Raw genomic sequence first — 27930 nt, 5'->3', positions numbered from 1 at the left:
AATAAATTTTCAAGCTTCTACGGTGGTGGGTCGGTTCTGTTTCTCCATTTCCGCCATGGATACGACATTGAAGAACCTCTTGCTTTAAACTGTAGCCCTAAGGAGAAGAAATAAATAAAAGAATCTGAAAATTCTCTCATCTTTCATTTTAATACTATTTCTTTTTCAGTTCCCTCTTCTCGATATTGTTTAATAATTTTCTCCCCTTTTCCCCCATTTCAAAAAGCTCTCTCAAATCTCTCAATCAGATGCATCCAAAATCCATGGCTTCCGCGTACTTTGCATTATTAAAAAGCATCAAGCCCTCATAGGGTCTCGTGTTCTTGCCCTCCATCGGAGAGAGAGAGAGAGAGAGAGAAGAATCCTCAATTTGCTGTCCCAATCTTCGTGCCGTTTTCTGTTTGGATCTTCAATATCACTCTTCAAAATCCGCGTTAATGGTGTTACTCTTACCCATTACTCCTTCTTCTTCATTCTTTATGAAGAGCAACATTCACCACCATTGCCATACCTCTTACTCTTACATTTTACTTCCTTCTTTCCTTCAATGGCTGCTTACGCTTTGCTCAACGATTCCACCCCCCGTGGTGTTAATGGCGGTTTTGATGATAGTCCTTTGACTAGTGCTTCCACTAATAGCAACGGTAGTGACGAACTTAATCATCAACAGATTGTTCAGGTTCCTCAACCAAGATTGCCGGTTGGAAAAATGGTGAGGAAGAGAATCGCCTCGGAGATGGAGATTGAAGGACTCGACAGCGGCGGCGGCGGCGGCGGCGGCGGTAGTGGAGGTACTACTGCTGTTCATCCACGGTTTTGCCGGCGGACTCTAGCCTCTGATCGTCCTTTTGGAGAAAATAAGACGAATGTGAATTATTGTTCTTCTTCAAACCCTAGCCATGGCGGCAACCACTCCACTGTTGTGCATAATTTAACCGCTCTGACGTCAGTTGTAATCGAAGGGTCAAATTTATCAAACCCTCCTTCTGGTTCTGATGCCACGGTCTCTTCCACTACCTCCAACAACAATCTTCTTGATAGTACTCTTCCTGTTCTTCGTCCTCAACCCCACCATCACCATTTGCAGAATCCTGCAGTCTGTGGTTTTTCTGGCTTGCCTTTGTTTCCACCGGAATCAAATCACCACCATAATAAGTTAAATACTCGTAATAACCCTTTTCCTCTTCCTAATCCATCTCAGGTTCTTCTTCATAATCCTCCTACTACTGCTACTACCTCCATTATCGCCGCCGCTTCTTCTCCTATGGACGATTCCTCCGCCACTGCTTGGATCGACGGTATCATTAAGGACTTAATCCATAGCTCCACTGCCATATCCATTCCTCAGCTCATTCAGAACGTTCGTGAGATTATCTACCCGTGTAACCCAAATCTTGCGAATCTTCTTGAGTTTCGTCTTCGTACTTTGACGGACCCTAGTGTTCCTAACTTCGCTACTGAGGATCATCGAGTGAGAAAGTCCCCTTTGCCGTTGCCGGCGCCGGTTGCTGGACTGGGGTTGCAGCAGAGGCAGTTTAACCAAGAGCAGCATGAACAAGAACATGATTGTTCTGGACTAAAGCTTAATCTCGATTCTACTTCTCTGCATAATCTTTCTAATTTTCCCTCTCAGCCGCCGTTTCATGAGCCGTACCTTCAATGGGGGGCGACCCCTCCGCCTGTCCCCACTCCCTCCGCCGCTGCCGCCGGCGAGGATGCCTTACAGCGCCTCCCTGGTCATCATCAACTTAATCTATCGTCCGTTACACCGTCGTCGCTTGTTTCTTTAAATCATGTCCCTTCTAAGCCACAATCAGAACAGCAGAACTCTTGTACTAAGGCGGCGGCGGCTGCACAGCCAGCTCCAGCACCACCATCGACGAGCAATAACCCTTCAGCGACTGCTTTGCTGATTAGAGAGATAAAAGAGGAGATGAGGCAGCAGAAGAGAGACGAGGAAGGGCTACATCTCTTGACTTTGCTTCTTCAATGCGCAGAAGCCGTTTCAGCTGATAATTTAGAAGAAGCCAACAAGATGCTCTTGGAAATCTCCGAGCTATCGACACCGTTCGGCACATCGGCCCAGAGGGTGGCGGCGTATTTCTCTGAAGCAATGTCGGCGAGGCTTGTGAGCTCTTGTTTGGGCATATATGCAGCTCTGCCGCCGTCGTTGGTGCCCCATACACACAGCCAGAAAATAGCCTCGGCCTTCCAAATCTTCAATGGCATAAGCCCATTTGTCAAATTCTCACATTTCACAGCCAATCAAGCCATACAAGAAGCTTTTGAAAGAGAAGAGAGAGTTCACATCATAGATCTAGACATCATGCAAGGACTTCAATGGCCTGGCCTGTTCCACATCTTGGCGTCTAGACCCGGTGGGCCGCCGTACGTCCGCCTTACAGGGCTGGGGACCTCTCAGGAAGTTCTTGAAGCCACTGGCAAACGCCTCACTGAATTTGCTGAGAAGCTTGGCCTTCCGTTTGATTTCTTTCCCGTGGCTGATAAAATTGGCAATCTAGACTTGGAAAGGCTCAACGTGAGCAAGAGAGAAGCCGTTGCTGTTCATTGGATGCAGCATTCTCTTTATGAAGTTACTGGTTCCGATTCCAATACGCTATGGCTTTTGCAAAGGTAATTGGTAATTCAACTTTCATATATTCCTGGGGTTTTCACCATTAATTAAATTATTTTTGGTAAGTATTTGTTCATGATCAATACTGATTCTTACTCTAATTCTTACCTTGTCGCTTGTTTAAAATGATGAATAGTTGTTCAGCACACCATATAAGTCCATAAAACAAGTATAAATTTGCTTAGAAAGACAGCTTTCCCTTTTTTCATCTTCTCTTTCAAATCTTTCATGTGGGTTTGGATCATTGATATGTGGGTTTGGAACATTGGTATGTGGGTTTGGAACATTGGTATGTGGGTTACGTTAATTTCATTGTTATCTCTGAAATCCACAGGAAAAGGCTGCAGTTTTTCAAAACTTTGACATTTGACTGAATAATTGATTTGTTTACATGTTGCTTACGAAGTATATATTCAAACATTGCTATATCTGTTTGTGAATTTGATTTATCAGATTGGCTCCGAAAGTTGTGACGGTGGTGGAACAAGATCTGAGCCACACAGGCTCTTTCTTGGGGAGATTCGTTGAAGCCATTCATTACTATTCAGCACTGTTTGACTCATTAGGTGTGAGCTATGGCGAAGAGAGTGAAGAAAGACATTTAGTGGAGCAGCAACTGTTATCAAGGGAAATCAGAAACGTGTTGGCTGTCGGAGGGCCGTCGAGGAGCGGCGAAGTGAAGTTCCAAAACTGGAGAGAAAAACTGCAGCAATCTGGGTTTAAGGGGATTTCCCTCGCCGGAAATGCTGCAACTCAGGCCACTCTCCTCCTCGGAATGTTCCCTTCCGATGGGTATACGCTTGTAGAAGACAATGGTACTTTGAAACTTGGGTGGAAGGATCTTTGTTTGCTCACGGCCTCAGCTTGGAAGCCGCCGTTTCATCATCATGCGGCGGCGGCGGCGGCGGCGGTCACCAACAACCATATTCCCCGTTACTGAGGTTCTTTCTTTTTCCTTATGATTTTTTTTTAATAAAAATTCTATATAGTGTTGTTTTTTGATTTTGATAATATCATCTTTGTGTTATTATCATTTTTCCCTTTTTCTTTGATGGCCTTCCCCACCAATCATAATGTCAAAGCTTTTGAGCTTGATATTCTTCTTGTTATGATTATAGCCTTTTTCTCATGTCCATTGTATACCAAATTATCTTTGCCTTTTAAATAATTCTCTTTTTGCTCTCAAATTCTTTTTGTTTATTTGAGTTTGTGAGTGGATCAACTTTAAAAAAATATGTAACCCTAACTTTACCATACTCCAGTGGGTTAAGATATTATATCGGTTAAAAGCCAATTCTCACCTTCACATTTTGTAATCATAATGGCAATGTGTAGTATCTTACCCTTAATTGAACAAAATTTAGATTCACTTTTAAAAGTTATAAAAGTGACATCATATCCTTGTGGCTAAATTTAAATTTTATTATATTGATAAATATTTTAGTTTTTTTTTTTAATTTATATATTTGAAAATGAATTGAATTTATAGGGACTATTTTAGTAATGAAAATTGGTTTAATTGTAATTAGATTTCATTGATAGATCCATTATTGTGTAGCAGAAACTTAAATCCAAAAGGTAACGTTTAAGTTGTGATTTTTCAAAGCATTGATTACCCTTTGGCTTTTCAATTGGATTGCGACTTTTGTTTACAAAATTGGATGTGAGTTGCATGTGTAGTACACAAATAAACAATATCAAACGTAATTATAAGAGAGGCTTATGTTTGGAGATTTGAATGAGTTCATTTATTGAATTAAAAAAAATAGTGTTATATTTTTTAACTATGTACTTTTATATTGCAAAATTTGGAATTTTGAAGATCCTTCCAAGGATTGAAAAAACCAAATATATAGAAAAAAAAAGTATGCAAAATTATGACACTACTTTGGACAAATTTAGTTAACGAATTTTGAAGTTTGAATTTATTGTTTTAAACTTTAATACTTACAAATTTAATTCTTGAACTAACCAATGGATCTGCAGTGGAAATTTATATTTGATAGTAAGTTTCATACTTGGTGATAGTTGTATCAACGTTTATTTTATCTTCATAAGTTTTAGAAATTGACCTAAAGTCTGTAACGTAAAACTTTGTCATTTGTCTTTGGTATTGGATATAATTTTCACCCACATATTTTAAAAGGAAAGTATAACTATGAGAAGAGAAACAGTATTGAAACATGAAGATATAAAGCATAGGAAGAAAAATGGAAGAAGGTCCTTCAAATGATTGAAAAAACAATGTATAAAAGTGTGCAAAATTATGACACTACTGTGGACAAGTACACATATATGAGCATCTCAAGCAGTTACTTCATTATACTTTCACTATCATGTGAATTTCTTTTTTCATCCGTTTATAATAAGATGTGAATCCGAACATAGTTTGATAGATAAAATATCAATTATCATTATCAATTATGAGCAACTCAATTTCAATGTTTGAAAGATGAGATGACGAAAAGATAATTACTTATTTAAGTTGTAATGAAATAATTCAATTGTTGCGTTCCTTTTGGCCTCTATTATAATTGATGATGAATAGAATTGATAAAAGGTGATAATGATGTACAATTAACATCCACGAGACAAGCGTAGATTATTGACCAAAACAAAGGATTCTCTCATTTGTGTTTAGATGTGCAAAATAGTTTTAAGTGTGAAAAGTTAATGGTATGTTTGTAACTAGCTCAACTTCCAAAATAACTACAATAGTTAAATAAAACTTGTCAAATAAAATAAATATTATACAATTATTATATATGAGAAATTGTCAAAAACAACAAAAAGAAAAAATATTTACCCTTGTCTTTTAGTAATTTTTTCCGTATGAAAGGTAAATAGTTTATTGTTAAAAACCCATTTATTATAATCATGCACCATGTAGAAATTGTTCTAAATAATAAAACTATTAAAAATATTTATATGTACAACAAAATATTACAATCTTTGACTACTATTTCATTATTCATGTCTATTAGTACACATTAATTACTAGCTATCGCTAGTAGACACTAAAATATTGTTATGTTTATAAATATTTTGGTTCATCTTACTAGATATATATATATATATATATATATATATATATATATAAGTGTCAATTATCAAATTTATACTATTTTTGGCTTCCTCTTTTAAAAGCTTTATACACACTAGAGGTGTTTATAAAATATTTAAAAACCGAATCGATTTGACAAATTAAACCAAACCCAATCGAAATCGAACCGAAACTGATTGTATGTGATTAGGTGCGGTTTGTGTTAAACTGTTTCTTATGCGGTTTAGTTCGGTTTAATGTTTTAAACCGATTCTAAAACCGAATCGGACTGCTTCATTTAAAAAAGTTAATAAATTTAATAAATTTAAACAAATGTTCATAAAAGTTTTGTTTATAAAACTCGGTTAAATATGTTGACCTAAGATCCACTGATCTCAAATAGAAAGAAAATTTTTATAGAACTCAGTGTTTTGGTGGCCCAAGATTGTCAGAATTTAAAACAGAAAAGCAAATTTTATCAAACTTGATGCTTTGATAACCTCAGATTTTTCGAGACTTAAAACATAATGGCAAAGTTTCTGGAACTTAGTGCTTTGGTGGCCCGAGATTGTCCAAAATTTAAAACAGAGCGGTAAATTTATCGAACTTAGAGCTTTGATGGCCAAAGATTATTTGAGATTTAAAACAGAAAGGCAAATTTTATCGAACTCGATGCTTTGGTTGTCTGGGATTCTCTAAAATTAAAACTGAATCGAAACTTAACCGTATATGCAGTTCGATTTTGATTCGGTTTGAAACAAACGTGCGGTTCGGTTCAATTTCATATGAGATTTTTTTTTTGCATATTGTGGTTTGGTACGTTTTCAGCTTGAAACCAAACTGAACTGTAACACCCCTAATTCACACTATCCCGTATTTTTTATTTTATTTTGGTGGAAACAAAGTTGTATTGTTTAGTTACCATAATTAAAGATAAGGAGCTAGGCGAAAAAGTCAATTGATTGTGAGTGGTTCTTTCTAAAAATATTTTCCAAAAATAAAAGGATTTCTAATGTGTTTAAATCCTTAAATGTATTTTTATGGAAACTCTAGTTACGTGGTTTTGCTTATGCTCTCTCATTTCTTAAAATGAATGTGATTTATAAATTAATGGGATTTAACATGAATTAAAATGATGAAATGAAATGAGATGATCTTGTGTAACCTATGCGATGAGATTTTCACACACTTGCTGTGTCTTTTGGTGTGGGATGCCTTATCCATGTGGTGTGATCTATGATAAGATGCTCTATTTTTTGCTATGTGATCTGAAATAGAATGTCTCATACTTGCTATATGATCTGTGATAATATGGTCTATTCTTGTTGTGTGATTTGAAATAGAATGTCTCATACTTGCAATGTGATCTGGTATGGGTTGCCCTTTGCTTGTTATATGATCTGACATTAGAAGACACATTAGTTGAGACTCTTCACATAGTTGCAACTCAGAAAAAGAGTGTGGTAAATGCTTGAGCTGAGGAAGAGTACAGTGATGCAATTAACTATGCATAATGATTATGCATTATGATGATACAATGAGTTTGATAAAATGTGTGCTGTGCGATATGAACTTTTATACATGATTTATACGTAAATGATTTCTATCCAATTTATGAATGTTTGATGATTAAATTTGAATTGTGTTGAATCGCCTAAAACATCGAAATGATTGATTTTTAGATTCAATATTTTACTATTGAAACACATATTATTTGTATTGCATGATTTGACAAAATAGTTTGTAACAAGTTAAGGCAAATTGAACTTATTAAAGGTGTTGATAAAAGATCTCACTCACTAGAAATTTTCTTCTAATCTTTCAAATGTTTTGTTTTATCCTCCTTTCTCCTTCAGATAGAAAAGGACATCCAAAGTTGAACTTGTAGCCTTGATCGCCTATTGTGTCATACGTGAAACACATAATTTTAGTAGTAGCCACTTGCAACTCACATATCATGTAAAAGCTAAGCAAGAAGAGTCATATTGTGTTTTGAGTTGTATCTTGTTTCTTTTAAAGGAATGTTATACTAAGTGTTAAATGTGTTGAGATTTATGTCATAAAACTCGTAGATTGTAAATATAATTCATTGACTGTTATTAATAAATGTTATTGATTATATTATTAGTTTTGTCTTAATAACCCAAATCCAATAAACTAACATCATAAGCTGTTTGATGAGTTTTGAACAGTATGTAGAGACATACAGGAATCAGTGTTAAAGATCAGCTTGAAAGGTCTATAGTGTACGGATAAGGTTTGGTACCTTATCTTGGTAACACTATGGATACAAATCACTTTGTATTCAATACAAACGCAATGATCCAAAGCGTTCGTGTAGGTCACATGCGAGTGAGGGTATCCTATGCAATGAGTTTGCATAAGATCGAACTACGAAATAGAAACCACTAGATGTAACTCTGTTAACTAGTTCGGTTTCTATTTCATTAAAATGACCCATGTAACTTAGTCTTAATCCTGAGTGTATTATGAACTCCTGTTTTCGAGAGATTGTCCTTTGATTTGTACGGGTGAGAGTGGCCAGATCACTGACTCAATATACTTATCATTTTGGAGACATGATTGAGTGGGAAGCTGGAAACATAATTACACAAGATGAAGATCACTCCTTCTCGACTTTAAGGTAAGTGGATGAGTGTTCCCTTAAATGGTGTCTTCGGAACTTGAAGAAATGACCCTACCATTTATGTGTCATAAGATGAGTTTCTCTTTATTGGTTGGACTATAAACAAATTGTTCATTAGAGAAGCACTAGTATTTAAGGACTAGAGGTAACTCCGGGGTAAAACGATAATTTGACCCAGTTGGTGTTACGGACACTCGTGAAAGACTAACTTACTGTTATTGGTCTATATTTATGGACACAAAATATATCTACAGTGAGAAGAGTTCTTCAGCTGTGAGTTTTTAGTGGAGTGTACACATAGTTAACGAATATTGATTAATGTGGTTAATGAGTTTAGCCAATTAATCTCATATCATTGTAGCTTTTGATCTGTATGTCCATTAGATCCCCTTCCTAACTCATAAATGGAAAAATTTTAAATACTTATTATATTTGAACGAAATTCTAAATACCTTAAAAAATATGGAAAAAATTCTAACATGTCTTTAGCATGAATTAAAATCAATTTCTATAAAACCTTCATAGTTGTAGAGACTTGTGCGACGTGTTATAAAATAAGAATAATATAAATAATAACACTCAAGTAAAACAAGAGAGAAAAGTATCGAAGATCGAAAATAAATAATAACAATTGAACTTAATTGTGGTTTATCTTACAAAGGTATCACACCTTTATTTATAGGACATGTCATAGTATATATATATATATATATATATATGTTACTATGAAATTCAATAGAATGAATGTAGCATGGAATTGAATGAGAGTAATATAATAATTCGTAACCTATGTATAGTATGAATATTTACATTTATAGTATATAATTATATTTCCAATATCAATTAATTTTTGGATTGATTTTAGACTTAAATACCAACTTCAATTTTGAGCTAAGTATTGAAATATTTGATGTTGGCGTGGGAAACTCACACACTTTCGTGGATGTCGTGGCCTTCAATCAAATTATCTACTTGTCTGCTTCTTCTAATCTCATCTTGCTTTTGCAAGTTGCTAACTTCCATGAGAGTTCCTCACATTGACCTGGTGTCAAGCTTACTACACATTTTGATTTCTTAAGTTAGAAGCACATAAAAGTAAAGTTAGGGCTTTCCTTAGAAGATTACTTACTCCTTCCATATGGGGTTGTCGAACGAGGATATTTATAAATCCTTACCCTCTAACGCATGTTTGTGGTTATGTATAATTCTAATGATATTAGGGTTGTTTTGGCACTCAAGGTTTCAACATTCCAGTTTTAGCTCTGAATAAATTTCTATCAAAATTGGTATACATTCATTCGTTCAGCTAATCGACTAAAAGGCGAAAGCTTTGCCTTTTCTCTTTGGGGGACATGCATTTATGTTTTACCTATTACTCCTCTCAATTTTCCTTGAGTTTAAGCCTACTCAATTTTTTTAGACCTTGCCTAGAGAAACCTTCAACACGTCAATTTCGATATCAAGTTTTATAGATATATGGATAGGTAGAGGTATATCAACATATATTTATGTAAATAAACAAATTATAAAAAAAAAATATTTAAATAATAATTAAGTTGTTTTTACATTCAAAGTAAGCAATAGATTTGGTGATTAAGGTGTATTTTCATAGTGAGATTAATCAATGATATTTTGTAGGATTTATATGTACATATTAAAAATATTTGATATACCTATTAAACTTTAGTATTGAAGTTGAACCAACTAATTTATGGATACATCAACAAATATATCTATCTATTTTTATCCTATTTTCTTAGGCCAAAGAACAAAAGCAATCAATAAAATTTACACACAACACCTCTTCACAAAGAGGGAGGAGCCAATCTAGAAAAACATATTTTCAAAAGAAATAACAACTTCAAGAGGATGTGAAAGACGCTAAAGCATGAGTGACTTTGTTTTTCACTCGAGGAACATGATAGAAACAAACAACATTAACAAGGCCTTTGATAGCCAAAATGTATTTAATGAGTATCTTGATTCTACTTTAAACTTAGTCTTAGCTAAGTATGTTCTTAGATCCTACTTTAAACTTAGAACCCTAAATCTAGAATCTTGACATTTTCTCACTTGTCCGCCACTACAATAAAATAACATCATGTGTGTCAATTTAGTTATATAAATGGGCCTAAAGTTGTCGTTGCTTAACCTTCTTGGTCTCCTTGGGAAAAGTTTTTGATTCATAGGAGTAAGTATTGGATCCTCATATTGGAACAAACAAGGCCACATGTCTAACTTCATTGATTAGTTGGATATAGTGGGAGTAGGTGCACAAATGAGTTTCCCTATTGTGAACTTACTCCTTTTGTTGTCTTCTCATTACCCAATTACATACAAATACATCAAGACAATGTATTTCAATCAAATCCCATCCATAGAAAAATAAATCATTTTCTCTCTCTTATCTTTCTACTTTCTAGGCATGATCCTCACATGTTTTTCAAATTTAGATCCAATTTTAGGTCAAGTTTACCCCTTTTGCCTTCTCCATGAGATTTATTTTCTTTTGCACATTATTTGTGTTCTCTTTGCAATAGTTTAGGGTTCTCAGTTGAGTTTTAGAGTTTTAATTAATATATTGGAATTAGGGAGTATGTGTTTAGGATGCATAGTTGTTTGGTCTCGACTTAGAAAACATTGGAGAAAGGGAAAGCGAGAGAAAAAAAATGTAAAGTTTTTCGATTAATGTACAAACTTTAGTAGTGAGCATTATCAAAATGAGTCGAGTTATTTAACAGTAAGTTATGATAGAGTTAGACCAACTATTTTTTAGTCTTTTTTAAAAATAATATTTTAGATTTTATGTCAAAGTAAGACATTTTTTCATTGGATACGTTAATTAGAAGGAGAGTAAAAAAACATTAGGCCAAAGAGAGATAAAATCTAATTTAATGGGTTTACTGTAATAAAGAGTTAAAAAGTAAGGAGAATAAATTTTGTGATTTTATGTTCACGAGTAAATTGTAAAAATGAGTCTACCACGTCTGGGTACTTGTAAATTATATGTTTAAACTTTTAATTTTAAAAATTAAACTCTCAAATTTAGTAAGTATTAAGATTGGGTCAAATTGATCTTAAGGGTTTAATTTTAATTCATGAACATTCAAAGAGTTTGAATTTTATAATTTTTTGGTACAATTTTTTACGAGGTTAAGCGTTCAATTTTAATTCTTGTAAAAGTTCATGAATCTAATATTTTAAGATGGATAGTTTGCGGAAGTAACAATTTTTATAATTTGTCATTTATTGTATTATCATTTTTGTTGTAAATATTTTTGGTGGTCTGAAATCAAATATATTGCATTTTATATGTTTATTTTATCCCAAAGATATAATTCTAAATTACTATTAAGAATATGACATAAACTACCAAAAGATATTTTGTATGAATAGTATTCTACCCCACAACGAGAGAGAAGAGCTTTATTTAGAAGGAAGATTTAATACAAAAAGAGTTAGTTACTAACTAAATAACTAAACAATCTTTAACTACAACAACTAACAATCAATCTTTAACTACAGTACCTAAACAATACAACTTTGTTTACACCATAATCCACTTCCCTAAAACTAGGCTCGTCCTCAAATTGGGTTAGCAAGCTTGAAATTATTTGGGGCGTAATATTCGTCGAGCTAGGTCAGACCACATTAAAAACTGGATTGATATTCAGTTTTTCCGATTGTTCAATTTTGTAGGCATTAGGATCATATTTTGCTATCACTTTGGAAAGGCCAATCTGATTATCATTTAGCTTTCCATAAGTTTTAGATGAAAATCTTTTTTTCTTAAGTGTGCCAAGATCTTCTACTTAAAAGTGAACTTCTATTCTCTTCTTATCTTTCTCTTCTTTATATGATGTTATTTATTTATTATTATTAGTAAGTGGTCATGAACTTCTTTATGAAGCTTCTGTATGCGATCTGCCATCTCTTCTGCTTCATTTTGTATATCCACACTAGTAGGTAAGTTAGCTAAATCAAAAGTGAGTCTAGGGGCTTTAGTATATAGACAACGTCAAAGGGGCATTTGTTGATGGTTTTGTTCTTCATATTATTGAAGGAAAGTTCATATTAGGCAAGGGCCATGTTCTATTGTTTTGGGTGTGTTCCACTCAAACATCGAATTAAGTTTCCCAAAGATCTAGTAGTAACTTCAATGTGGTTGTCAATTTGAGGGTGTGAGGTAGTACTAAACTTGAGTGTAATGTCAAATTTGTTTCGGAGTGTTCTCCAAAAGTGGCTTGGGAACTTAGCATCCCTATCAGAACAAAAGTCTTAAGAATTTTATGGAGTCTCACAACCTCTCTAAAGAAAAGAGTAGCAATATTAACAACATCATTGGTCTTCTTGCAAGCTTGGAAATGGGCTATCTTGGTGAATATGTCCAATACTACCATTACAACATTGAATCCAGTTTCTGTTTTGGACAATCCAACAACAAAATCTACTGAAAAGTCTTCCCAGATACTCATAGGAATTGGTAGGGGAGTATACAGGTTGACATTAGTTGAAGACCCCTTTAGCTCTTTGGCACACGACACATCTTTTCACAAAATTATTAGTATTTCTTCTTGCTTGCAACTAGAAGAATCTTTTATTGATTATGTGGAAAGTTTCATCCTAACCAAAGTGGCCAACTAAACCTCCAACATGAGCTTCTTTGATTAGAGCTTTCCTTAGGATGCTTGAGGAATGCAAAGTTGACCACCTTTGAAAAGGAAACCTTCAATATTATGGGAAGTATTCCTTATGGAGATGGTTAATGCAGTCATGTCATATTTTCCCAAAATCTTCATCATCTTCATACAGTTCTAGAAGATGATCAAATGCATCTTTGAAGAGGAATCAAATAATCTCAGCCGAGAGAATGGTTAATAAGATAACTTTTCTACTCAAAGCATAAACTACTTTATTCTTCTTCTCGACTTGGTGATTGATAGAAAACTCAAATCATTGGATGTAAGCTATCTAGCGAACTTGCATTTTGTTAATAATTTTTGGGCTTACAAGCATTTCAAGGAGAAGTGGTATGCAAGCAAGACAAATGCTTTGGATAAAAGGTAGTGTTTCCATTGCCTCAAAGCCCTTACTAGAGCATATAATTTCTGCTCATAGGTACTCCAATCTAGGAATGCTCAGTTTTTCACTAAAGAACTCCCCTAGATGGCCTCCTTGAGACAAAACAGCTCATATTCCAGCTCTACAAGTATCCATTGTAGCCTCAAAGGGATTATCAAATTTGGGTAGCTTCAAGACTTGAAGACTGGTGAGTTTAGTTTAATAACATCAAAGTTGTTCTGCTGACAACTTCCCTACAAAAACCTTTTTTTCTTTAAGCAATTTGTTATGAGAGTTGTTATAGAACTGAAGGTTTTTATGAATTTTATGTAGAAGGATGTCAATCCCACAAAGGCTTGCACTTCTTTTTTTGACTTTGGAATTGGCCAATCAGTAATAGTTTCAACTTTTACTTCATTCCTCTGTACTTTACTATTGTTAATGATGAAGCCTTCGAATGATATCTTTTTAGTACAAATTGTACATTTCTTCATGTTGATGTATAACCCATTCTCCTCCAAAGCTTTGGATACTAGCTTTAGGTGCTGATAATGATCTTCCTCGCTTATGCTATACACCAAAACTATTGTTAATGATGAAGCACCAAAACTATTGTTAATGATGAAACATTCGAATGATATCTTTTTAGTACAAATTGTACATTTCTTCATGTTGATGTATAACCCATTCTCCTCCAAAGCTTTGAATACTAGCTTTAGGTGCTGATAATGATCTTCCTCGCTTATGCTATACACCAAAATATCATCAAAATAAACAACAAATTTATTTAAGGAGTGGAGTACTTGGTGCATTAGATGCATAAACGTGCTTGGAGCATGTAACGCTCGAGATCAGGAGGGAAACATGAATGAACCGATATCACATCTGAATGAGAGGGATTATGAGGATATGAAAGTAATGTTAAGAAAGACTTAAAAGAATTAAAAGTTAATACCTATACCAACAAAGTGCACCTTCCTTTTCGGTAGCTCGATCATAGAAACTTCAAAGTTAAGTGTACTTAGCTTGGAGTAATTCTATGTTGGGTGACCTCTTGAGAATTTTCCTAGGATGCATATGAGTGAGGACAAAGCATGCTGAAAGGACTCGTGTTGGTTTGTAAGGAGAACTTTCACTCTAATAAGTCTTGAAGGATAGTAAGGATGATGTTGTCAGGTCGCAAGAGAATAGTGGAGATCCGAATTCCAAATCCTAGTTCGAATCTTGGACCTGAGGCGTTACAATTAGAGAGACCAAAAGGCATCACAAGTCATTCCAACAACCTTTCATTTATTTTAAAGGCAATTTTTCATTCGTTCCATGGTTGAATACATATTTGGTGGTAGCCACTCTTCAAATCCACCTTTGAAAAGATAATAGCTCCTCCTAATTGATTTAGTAAATCATTGGTTCGAGGGATAGAGAATTGGTATCTGGCTGGCTGTTATTCGATTAATGGTCTTGCTATCAACACACATCCTCCAGCTACCATTTTTGTTTGAGTTATTAATGTTAGAACTACATAGGTGCTCATACTCAGCTGTATATGTCCTTTCTCTAAGAGCTCTTCAATATGTTGGTGTAAGATGACTTATTCATTTGGACTCATCCTATAATGAGGAAGAGGATCAAGAAGCGAGAATCTAGGAACAAGATCAATGTTATATTGTATGTCACGCAAAGGAAGGAGCTTGAAAGTTTCTTCCTTGATTCTTGGATATTGATCCAATAGATCTTTAATTTTTGGAGGAATATTTCCAAAGAAATGTTCTTTTGAAGCATGGTATGCAATTACAAGACCCAAAATATCGATTTCTCTCTTTATCAAATTGATTTCCACTTATAGTGATAAAGAAATGGTTGCCTGATTGCTTTGTATTGATGTCATCTTCATTCTTTTTATTTATTGGCAATAAGACTATCTTCTTGTCCATCCACTAAAACTCATATATATTCTTCCTTCCCTTATGGACTGATTAGTGTCATATTGCCAAGGCCTTCCAATTAAAATATGGTACACATCCATATTAAGTATATTACACACAATTTGATCCTTGTAGCTTCCTCCAATTAATAGTGGATCCGAGAAAATTTCATTCACTCGTGTGTCTTCTCCTTTCTTGATCAAGTCAATCTTATAAGGGTTTGGATGAGATTCTGTTTCAAGGTTAAATGCAAAAATTAATTTATTAACTACAAAATTCTCATCGCTGCCACTATCGATAATCACATTACAGGCCTTATTCTGAATGGTGCATTTGGTTTTGAATAAGTTATGCCTTTGTTAGTGAAAATTATCTCTCCTTGGTGCTATCAAGGCCTTATGAAAAACACAAGAAATTCTCTCCCCATCATCTAGTTCAAGGATCTCTTCGTCTTGATCATTATTTGAATCATCCCCTTCATTCAAGAATGCTACAGTTCTTCGATAAGGACAAGAATTGGAGAGATGTCTTGTTTTGCCACACTAAAATTAAAACACTTGCTTAAGTTGGACCGTTGATAGGGATTCTTCCATTGCTTCTTCGAGTTACTTTCTGCCTTCTTTCCATTCAGATTAAGAGTTTTCTCCTTCTCTTGTTCTTTCCCATTTGTTGGATGAGAAGCCTCATTATTTGATGTCATGGATCTTCTACCATTCTAGTTGTCTCATGGACTTCACCCTAGTAGGTTTCTTTGAACTAGCTTCAATCAATTCTTCAAAATATTATGCATAGGTAATGTCTTCGAATAAAGTAAAAAAAATGGTTCAAGCTTAACATTCTTCTTGATGTCAAAACGTAGTCTGCCAATAAAATGGACAATCAGATGTCGCTCGTTCTCCATTAGATTTGTATGCGCTCTCAAACGGTGGAATTCTTCAATATAATCAACTATAGTGTTTGACCTCTATGTCGACGGCTTTGGTATTGATTATAAAGTGTTTGCTCATTATTAGGGGGATAAATCTTGCCTTCATAAGTGTCTTCATTTTCTCTCATGCAATGATAAGCTTTTTACCATTTCTCCTTCTATTCACCTTAGCTTACTCCCAACATGCTAAGTGTCACAATCGTAGCGTTTCAACCTCGAGACGGACGATTGTGCAGCACTTGTTCTAACTCACGAACAAGTTAGTCGATCAAAATCCAATAGTTATGGGTAACATCGATGTATGTCGTTGATAGAACTAAGTCATGCACAGCGGAAAAAGAATCGAATTTCTACCCTAATTGCCACAATTAACATGTAACCATAAACTAATCAAATTAGGGTTTTAAGAAGTATTACCTTTGAAGCTTTCAAAAGGTTTGATGTCTTCTTACCAATTCTACCCGAGACCACCACTAGTACTCAACTGCTATCCTCTAGACAAAGAACCGGGTTGTGGGACCCAATTTTGGTGTAGAAAGTAATGGAGATAAAATGAGATTGGAAGCTTTTTTTTTTCTTTTGTTGAGATTATGAAAATGATAAAAGAGGCAAAAGTCCTTCAACATTTGAAAACATCTCTATTTATAGCCTAATTACATGCAAAAATGCATGCAATTCAATTGCCAAATCTCAACACCTAATATTCCACTAACAATTAGTGGAACTTAGTGGGCTAGGTGTCTATATCTCATATAGCCACATATCCCACTAAGAGTTAGTGGGATTATCCAACAAAATGTTGGATTTTCCCACTAACTTAGTCCAAGGGTAAAATGGTCATTAGATTTTTCTAGTCAAAAGTCAAACTTTGACTTTTCTAAGTCAAAAGTCAATATTTTGACTTTTTACCATTTTGTCCGTCTTGACTAATTCCAACCTCCCGAGCATGAATCCGCATTCATTTTTCCAAAATTCAAATCACATTTGAATATAAGGCCGGTCAAAGTTTGACTTTTCAAAGTCAAAAGTCAACATTTTGACTTTTTACTATTTTTGACCAATTCCGAGCTTCTTAGTATGAATCCGCATTCATACTTATAGTATGTAAAACATAAAGCTCTATTTCTAATTAGAAGACCGACGATTATATCACTGTATATGTCGGTTTTCCTTTCTTCTCCCTATTCGAACAATTCGACTTATTTCATCACACTGTTCTAAGTTTAATCCATATGAGCTAGCAGAGGAACCTAATGGACCTATAGATCATGGGCTCCAACGATTCAAGATTAACTAGCTAAACTCTTTTAAACCGAGTTAATCAACATTCGTTAACTAACGGGTCATTCCACTAAAGTCCCGTAGTTGCACTCCCCTCACTATAGATATATTTGTGTCCATTTGATAAAACCATAATCAGTAAGTTAATCCTTCACAGGTTGCTCGTAACCTTGGCTGGGTCAAAATACCGTTTTACCCCCAAGATTACATCTTGCTCCTTAAGTCCCACTAATCCACTATTGAACAATTGGTTTAAGGTTCAACCTATAAACTTAATCCCTCTCGGGCCAATGAGAGGGTGGGGCCCCTTGTTCAAGACTTGGATTCAGTGCTTAAGAGAGCAACCTATCTACTAACCCTAAAGCGGGTAGGAGTGAATTCCATCTTGTACCCTATGTTCCCAGCTATCCACCCGATCTTACCCCTGAAATGGGAGGCTTATTGGGCCAACGCTGATGAGCTGCCCTCACCTATGCAGATCTAAGGATAATCTCGTATGAACAGGAGTTCATAGTTAACTCAGGATTAAGACTAAGTTACCTAGGTCATCAATAATTGAGATAGTCAGTTTTAAACAGTAAACGGTGTTATAACGTAAAAATGACTAATTCATGGTTCAGTCTTATGTAAACATTTTACATAGGATGCCCCCACTTTCATGTCTCTACATGAACGATTAGGATCACATCGTTTGTACTACAAAGTGGGCCGCATCCATAGTCTCTCAAAATAAGGCGCCCAACCTTTATTTCATATACTATAGACTATTTAGGCTATATACTCGAACTTGATCCACGTTTATGTTTACACATAAAGTTCAAGTTTATTCAAAAAATAGCCTTGGAACTTTGATTTATTGGATTTAAGATTATAATATTTTAATTTCTCAATAACAACTTTATTGAATAGAATATGATTTACAAACTACGAGTTTTAGGACAAAAAATTCCAACAGTCGTAACCTTCCTTTGCGTTTTAGGGAAATTTTATTTATAAAACGCGGAAAAGAAAGAAATACATTGAAATAGACGTTACAATAAGCATTAAAGAGTGTCAATTGCAAGGAGAAATGGTTGCTTGCAAAGAGTACAACTAATGCTTGGGCGGGGATTCAACTGGTATGCCTCCCCTATAGTACATTTTGAACATTTTCTTCTCTGGCAGACTTGCATATGAAAATGCCGAAACGTCACACCCAATCTTTATGACGTAGAATGGAAAGCAAACACCTAAACTAGTTATGCAAAGTAAAGATGGGATAAACTGGGGGTAATCAGAGCATATAACCAAAGGTAAACACACTTTGGAAAAATATGTCCGTGACACACTCCCCCACTTAAACAGTTGACGTCCCCGTCGACTGGCAAAGATGGAATCCTTTAATCTTCTGCCTCCACGCTTCACGGTCTTTGGTACGTCTTCCACAAACTTCTTCCATGAGGAGGCTCTTCTCCTTCACCACGAACTTGTGTATCCTCCCCATGGGTCTTCTAATTGTCCTCACTTCCTTAGCGAGGACTTTTTCAACTTCTGCTTGTCCCTCTTCTCACGAGGTGGAGATCTTTGCATCTTTGAAAACCGCATCTGTTCAGGTCTCGGTGTCACGATATCCTGACCTTCCACATGAAGGTCCAAGAGGCGATGCTTCCCATCCGCCCATCTTTTCGGCCGCTTCAAGACCCTCTCTAGATTGCCCCGAACAGTGTTTGATCTTCACTTCCACTTCTTTGCAATGTTACGAGTCTGAGGCTCATTCTTCATGCAGGGAAAATCAACAGGAGGCGACAATACATATTGTCCGTCACCAACACACATTGTTGGACTTTTGTCAATTGATGATTTCTTCATAGCTGTAACACCCGGTTGTGTTGCCTCCAACGAACGACCCCCGTTCTTTTGCGCTAACTTGCTGGCCTTCGTCAAACTCATGCCATCATGAGCGACAAAGTTTTCCTTCATGGATTCTTTTGACGCGTCTCGCTTTGGGCCATCAGCTTGACAGACCTGTGTACGAGCCGACACATGTGGAACCCCATGACTACTCTTCCTACGTTCTGACTCGAAATCAAGTTTGAGCACGACTCTTCGTCTCCTTGCTTGATTTGAAGTCAGATTCGACCGAGTACCGAAATGGCGGGCAATGTCGTTGTTCATCTCTCTGACAACCGTTGATCTATGGGAACACTGTCTCCATCCCTCAGACTGGTTGCTATGGCCAACGCTTCTTCTTCAAACACCGTATAATTGCCTTCTGTGACACTCTTCTTCTGACTCTCAACTGTGACAGGGTGTCCATTCTGCATTAGGATGCCACCTGATACAGGACCATACGCCTTAGCGTAAGCTTCAACAGGCTGAGTCCCACTCACGGACCCAACAGTTGGCCCTCTCCTCGGGGCTTGCTTTAGGACACAATTGTTGACACACAATCGTCCATTCTCTTCTTTCCGTAAGAAGTCTTGTGCTTGATACGGATCTCTTACAGGTCTAGTGAATCCTGCACCTGACAGTCTCCTTGACTGTCTCCGGAGTCCAGATGACTCTGACTGCACCATACGATAATCACTCTTCGTAGGCGATTCTGACATGGGCAAACTATCCCGTTTCGCATCACAAGGTCTCTCCACGACACGCTTTGTGTCTTCCTGAATATGGCCCTCTCTCAGTTGCATGGCCGAGACCATTCTCAGTCCTTTGGGTTGTCGAAGGTCTGTCTGCACAACGGCGGGGGTAGACCCCGTGATCACCAGACATTTAGTTGCAGGCATTATGATCACTTGATGTTCGAGAAGGAATTCCATTCCGAGAACCATGTCAAAATCATGACATAGCTTTCATTTTAACCTCTTATATATATAATATCATTTGGATGTTACAAGTTCATTACAATCTCTTGAATAGATATTTATTTATTTGATCCAATTGTATATGAATGCACTATTAGAAAAATGGGTTTTTAGTGACACTACATAAACAATTTTTGTGTGTTACTTAACAACATAAACTATGTATCATTAAAAATTATCCTAATAAAAAATTAATGTTTTTCTTCATTCATATGCTTTCTGTTTTGGAAAAAAAATAATTCGATGCTTTCATCCCTCTCGCGAACCACGATAAAAAACATTCTTACTTTATTCCATGGCGGCGCTGCTTTTCTCTGTCACAAACGCTCTCTGGCAACGCTTCCCTCTCTCTCGCAAACACTCTTCACGACTTTCCTTTTCACTCAAAAGCTCTCCACCCACTGTTTGAAGGAGCTCACCAAATTTGCAGATAGTTGAAGAATTTGTGGACCATGAGATCGATCAAGTCCATTTATGAGTTAGTTTGTTTAGATTGTAGGTCATTTATACATGTATTACAATTAATTTATCTTATGAACTATTGTAAAACCTTTACGACAATGTAAGGTACATTTTTTATTATCAATAAAAGAAATCTTTCTAAACATATGTGGGTAAGTTGAATCCTGTATTTAATTTATTTATATCTATCATTTATATGTCAAAAAATATGTGTTGTGACTTGAAAAATAACGATGCAAGTGTTGACATATAAGGCAGTTGGCTCGGACATGTGAAATCACATTTTTCATGACAAGAATTGTGTGCAACGAAACATTTAAGCATGATAATATATTATTGTCGAGTTATAGATAAAGATGACACATTTAAAATGTCAATGTAAGGGTATTCATGACAATATATTCGTGTCGAGTTATAGATAACAGTGACATATTTATTACATCAACGTAAAAGTATTAATGACACAATCTTGGCGTCATCTAAGCATCTTTAACATCACATTTTTTGAAGTGTTCTTAAATAGCATTTCTTGACAGGGGCTTCTATGACACAAAAATTGTGTCGTTGAAAACCTGTATGACGCAAATTTTGCAACGTTAAAACCCAAATTTCTAGTAGTAATGAGATATTTTGATTTCTTTTGAATCTTTCAAAAAGAATAATAACAATTAACATTTATGTTTTGTATATAGTATATCTATTCATATTATACTTAAAATAAATAATACATCCAAAATTTAAATGTTGGAAGCGAAGTACAATATCAAGTTTTTGAAGACTTTGTCGATAGTCTTTGGTTAAAAATTTTGTTTTGAAATTAAATTCAAATTATTTTCTTAATTACATTATATTCAATTTATTATCTAAACGACAAAGGACAACTTTCTTATTTATGATATTAATTAATGTATAACTTTGTTATGAACATTAATTGAAAATAGTTTGTAAATTCAATATAAAATGAAATCTTTTCTAATATGAAATAATTTAATAATCAATATAATTGTATATCATTATTTTCATCGCCACGTATTGAATCTGTGAAATTTATTCTGGCGTCGGCAACAACATCGTCTTCTTCCTGCTTCAATTTCGTTAAATTCTTCCATCAATTCGAGTGTCACCTTTCTTCTCTAATTTATTTTTAAAAATTACTTTCTTCTTCCTTTTCGATTTGTTACATAATATACGGTTAGTCTTTTTTTTTCTTTCATTTTTCGTTTCGTAAATGTTTTTTCTTCTTCCGTTTCGTAGCACATATTTTTTTTCCTTAAATTTTTTTTCTTTCGCTCCATAACATATATTCTGGTCATGTTCCTTCTATTTTGTTTAATTTTTTATTATTCGGTTCATCTTCCTTTCATGTTCGACATAGAATTTTTATTAAATGTCTCGTCATTTGTATATACTATGGTATACCACTAAATAATAAATTTATGTTTTGTGACTTGTCATATATATACTAATGCATATATTCAATAACACATACACATATTCTTTTTCATGTTCTGGGATTTTTTCTTATTGCGTATATATATAGATTGTATATTCACGCAATATCTTTTTTTATTTCTTAACATATATGCTACTGAATAATTCATTTATATTTTGTGATTTGTTACATATATACTACTTCATACATTCAATAATACATACACAGATTATGTATCCGATCAATATTTTTTTTGAATTCTTATATATATACTATTGCATAATACATATATTTTCTGTGCTTTTTTACATATATACTACTTTATATATTCAATAATACATAAATGATGTTATCATGAATATACTCAATATATCCTAATGTATTTCGAATACGAAATATAAATTCTTACTAACCTTTTTTGCCAAACTTTTTTTGAAAGATCATTTTACTAGTCGGTCCCCAATGTTCTTTTTCACCGTTTATACTTCCTCTAATCTTCTATTATTCAACATCTTTTGTGAAGAAAATACAATCAATATTCAACGTATTCGAAAAAGAAAACTTTTACCTTTTTTTTGTTTTAATTTTCTAAACCGTAACCCACGTTTCTGATTTCTCTCATTGTTGGTCCACCTTCTATAAACAAATTGATATAAGAACCTTTCATTCATAAAATATATACAGTATTATTCAATATATACTATAATTAGGTGGAATATATAAAAATAATGTAAAATAAAAGAAAAAATTGAGAGAGAGATTGGAAAGTGAGAGAGAAGATTTTTTTTTTAAAAAAATCACCAAAATAAAAATAATTAAAGAATTTTTTATTATAATATTACCATAATAGAATTAATCATTTACCATATTTACATAGAATATCTAATAAATGCAAATATTAATCATGGTCCACTTTCTTTTTCTATTTTTTAATATATTATTAATAATAAAGATGGGTAAATTGGTCATTTGACCCTTATATTTATGTAAAATATTAGTCAATCTAGGACATTTCTGAAAAATTTGAGAAATTTGAATCAATCTTGTAATATGTTATATCATTTTAGGCTATCTTAGTTAAAGACCCTTCAGTAAATTTGGAAGGTATGTCATATTAAGAGTGTAAATAGGTTGGGTTGGGTTGGGTTGGGAAACCAAAAAACTCAAATTGTATTTCTAACCCAACCCTTAAAATATGGATTGAGTTGTTAGATTGTATTGTTTTTTTTTTTTTTTTGACACTTGCAAAAATAGCAAAAAAAAATTATGATAATAGAGTCCATGTTACTACATCTTCTAAATTGTAAAAGTAGCAAATTTAAAATCGATAACCCTCTGATAACCTTTTGATAGTCGTCTAATAACGTCTGATATCACTAATTACTTGTCATATTTGTCATTTTCGCAATATGCAAAAAAGATGTGTTATGAGCTATTTTTTCTAAATGATTTTGTTATCTAATGAAATTTTCTTTTGTTTTTCATTCTTAATGTTTGTAAAGTTTAAAATTGTTATACATATCACATTCATAAATATACACATCCAAAATTTCAAAGTTTCAAATATCCATAAAAGTTCAACATTCCAAACATTATCCATAAATAATAGTAAAAAATTATATAAATATAAAAAATATATTAATTTGGGTTAGGTTGGGTTGAACCGAATTTTTCAACATTCCAACTTGAGACTCAACCCAACACGAAAAAAATAAAAAATTCCAGTCCAACCCATGTAATATGGGTTGGGTAGTCCAAGTTGTTGAGTTATTTAAGTTATTCATACATCCTTTTTGTTATATCATCTAGAGAGATTAATAATAAGAGTAATATATGATATTCATATACTATATCTATAATTAATCTTCTATAGGAAATGCATATAGAAAATTTGTCTAATTTTACTTCTAAATTACATTACATACATATTTGTGTAATTAAAATATATGCAACAATAAACCTGAAGTTCTTTGATCCAAACATAATTTTATTTGACATGATGAGTCATTTTGGGTCAATAGTGAAATTAATCATTGAAAATATACATTGACATCCATTGAAGAACTATAAGATTCTTTCATGTAATAAATTATCAAGGTTCTTTTCAAGAGATTAACAATCAAAATCTCACTAGGGAAAATTGAAATTCAATCTCTCATTCTTTTGGAAGAAACTCATGATTTATTAATTCTTGTTGGTGCATCCTATTAATGATCATAGATATACTTATTATTTTGTTTTGAGAAGGCTAGTGAATTTGTATCCCAAACATTTGATAATTGTTTGGAATATGTGATGAATATTTTGTTGCTTATGTTTGAATAACAAAACTTCTAAATCTATATCAGATCAATATTTAAAATTATGGAACAATTAAACTCTGGATTGAAATTAATATCATATCAATTCATAAATACTTTAAACATCTGATTAGTTGTATTTATTATACAATTTGTTAGTTCTCATTAATGAGACAATTTTTTCAACATTAGGAAGAGAAATTAAGAAAAAGTTGAAAAAATAAACGGCATAAAATACATAAGTATTGTCTTATTTTGTTAATCATACATATTACTTTGAACTAGAAGTTCAAAAGATAACTTATTTATAAAATGTTAAAAATCAAAAATCAAATGCATTTACAGAACATTTACAATTGTAAGAAAGTAACCAAGTTATAATAGTTACAAAAACATCATCTAAGAATGATATTTCAGTGCAACAAATTGTCTCTACTACACGCTTGAAGCATGATAGACATATGAGTTTCAAAGATAAAGATCATAGAAAAAGATGTAGTCAATTAATGACTCAGCTAAGAATATGAATATTCTAGAAAAAAATCATGAACATGACTGCTCATAAGATTTTTAAAGCAAATAACGACAGTAAAGAGATCTCGATAAAATTATATCTCATGACAAGAAAAAGATGGAATCAAAGTATCCTAAGATTCAATTCAAAGTAAAATTCAAACCTCAGACTAGTTTCTTTCCATCTCTCTAGCTTAATTATTTTATTTTCTAAATAAACATAATATGGACAAATTTAAACGAAGAACACATTAAATTATGAGCTATGTGTTCAATATCAACGAAAGAAGAAGCAATACAATTTAATGAATTTATTAGTATATTTTATTACTTACTCGAGATTAAAAGGAGCCAGAACGAGTTGGTTTTGTTTTGAAGCCATTAATCTACTACATAGATTGCGAGCTCTAACTTCTTGGGTGTTGTGACCAACAAAAATAAGGGATGGGTCAACGAAGATGTAATTTGAAACATCTTGTGAATGCAAATACCTAAGAAAGATGGAAAAGTCAATAAAGGAACACTTATATAAAAAGTTTAGAGTTGAAGAATGAGTACTTACGCCATATATGCCAAGACTACGAAAGTCTTAACTTCTCGCATGTTACAGAAACCAATAATATCTTCACGGAGAACAAAAGTCTTCCTACCGATACCAAACAATGAGATTGGTAGTTGGTATTGAATGCTTGAATCTTTGTCCATTGCCTTTTCAACAAATCTTAGTAGTGTCTTCAAAGGTAGTGGCATGTTGATATTAGACTCACAACTATCTTCTTTTTCATTAGGAACCTAAGAAAGTCATAAACCCAACAATAATGCTAAAGTACGTCAGGCTTATATAGATCAAACTCATGCATTAAATTTTAACTATTACCTCAATAGCATCCTTATGTTCATCATCCACATTCACCTCCTCTATAACCACCTTTGTTATGACATTCATTTTTTCATCTTGCGGTTTTTTTTTTTTACATTGAATATCATATTCTATTCTTGATCTAGAGCAAGATCCATGTGCAGACGTTGGTGTACATTGTGTTGTTATGTGAATACTCTCTAATTCTTGAACTCACAAACTTCTTGGCTAAGCTTCTCAATTTCTTCACTTCGTTTCTTTGAGTGTTTTGTTGTATGGAAGTAAGCAGTTGGGGTGATAAACCCGCCAACTCCACGTACATGTCCACTGCGTTCTTCTGTACCCAAAGCTTGTGCCAAAACATCGTTTGGAGATGACTCTTTGTTAACATAAATCTTTGAGATCTCATCCTACAAATGGAAAAAAAATGTAGCTTAATTTCATAAAACTTAGAAACATTAAAGAATGTAAAATTGTAATATGTCTTACTATACGATTCACAATTTCTTGAACGTATTCATTCTCATATTCTTCCATCTTATCTACACAAGCCTTCTTCCACATGCTAGCTTGATCAAGATCACCTTCTTCTAAAGAGTTATTTTTCTACATTTCAATATATACAATGCATTAGATTGCTTAAGAAGCTTTTAGGACTAATTCAAACATAAACTACTTCTTACCAATTCCTCTCGAAGATTAGCATAACCTTTTCTTGAAAGTCGATGGTTATACTTATTCTTCTTCCTTCTCTCTTGTTGAACTTTCTTTTTGTCCTACACATATATAACATTGTATTGGAGTTTTATAAGGTTTATTAACAAATAAAACCTAAATATCTAAATAAATGCATTGATACCTCAAAATGTGGACATAGTCTAGATCTAACAAATTCTTTCCAGTGTCATTGGTTAATGTAAGAATACATGTCTGAGGGTCGTCTAATTTAACAAATATTGAATATCGGTTAGTGTCACATTGTCAATTGAAATAAACTTGTACAAAAACTATAAGCAATTTTACCTCAACTATGGTATAGATCTTGTCCTTCAATGCAATAGGCACATCGGTCCATGATGGATAGTTAATGGGGATGTGGTAGTGTATACACGATCCAATAAAAGAGTTTAGCTTCACCCCACTTTCTCCAATGGGTACGCCATCTTGATTATATTCCATAAATTTCCTCTCACCTTCACTTTGAACCCGAGTCACATCAAACATAATAGTAGGTCCCCGCTTCCTTTGTTTTTTGGGCTTCTCTACAATTTGTTCATCAACTCCTCCAACAACTAATCCACCAACCTCCTTGTCTTGATCATCACTTACTATATTTGGCTCCATGTGTAAGGAGAATATCCTATCAAAGCAACATTAAAAAGAAATTTGTTAGTGTAGATTATATTGGGGTTTAGGGTTTAGGCATATTCAAATAAAACATAGCATACATATATAATAAGTAGAAAACCATTCACATCGTGTTATTTAGGAACTCATGTGCCTTCACAGTCTGATCGTACATATGTTGAGATATTCTCATCTAAATCAATACTTTCATCGATATTTGACATATCACTAGGTACTTGACTATGTAACATGATATCTCCAAGTTCATCATTATTTGATTGATCTTCACAATCTCTCTGTGGTGGAGTAAACACAATTGACCATCTAGCATCACTTGGATCTTCAACGTAAAAAACTTGCCTTGCTTGGGTTGCCATTATAAATGAATTAGACTTGTGACCTATTCTTTTTAAATCAACTAACTGAAAACCAAGGTCATCGATCTTCATACCACTATTGTTCTCAACCCAATCGCATCTAAACACTGCAACATTGAACGTATTATAATTAAGTTCCCATTTGTCTTGAATCACTGCATAAAAGGACATATCTCCAATGATGGGGTTTTTATCTTTTGAACTGGACACTTGCATTATTTTCGCCACTAAACTACTCCACTATTTTGTACATTTCGATTTTGATCATGAGACT

At 33.8% G+C, this 27930-nt stretch overlaps 1 protein-coding gene across 1 annotated transcript; it reads left to right on the top strand.

Moving 5' to 3' along the window:
* Window positions 1-547: 547 nt before the first annotated feature.
* Window positions 548-3763, top strand: LOC101205286 (protein SCARECROW 1). The gene is given in 6 exon segments (NM_001308858.1): window positions 548-785; window positions 788-821; window positions 823-846; window positions 848-928; window positions 931-2634; window positions 3089-3763. Coding segments are annotated over 6 exon segments (2568 nt in total). The 3' UTR covers window positions 3576-3763.
* Window positions 3764-27930: the final 24167 nt, after the last annotated feature.

Source organism: Cucumis sativus, chromosome 4 (assembly GCF_000004075.3).
Source record: "Cucumis sativus cultivar 9930 chromosome 4, Cucumber_9930_V3, whole genome shotgun sequence".
Lineage (NCBI taxonomy): Eukaryota > Viridiplantae > Streptophyta > Magnoliopsida > Cucurbitales > Cucurbitaceae > Cucumis > Cucumis sativus.
This window is presented reverse-complemented; position numbering and strand designations above follow the sequence as displayed.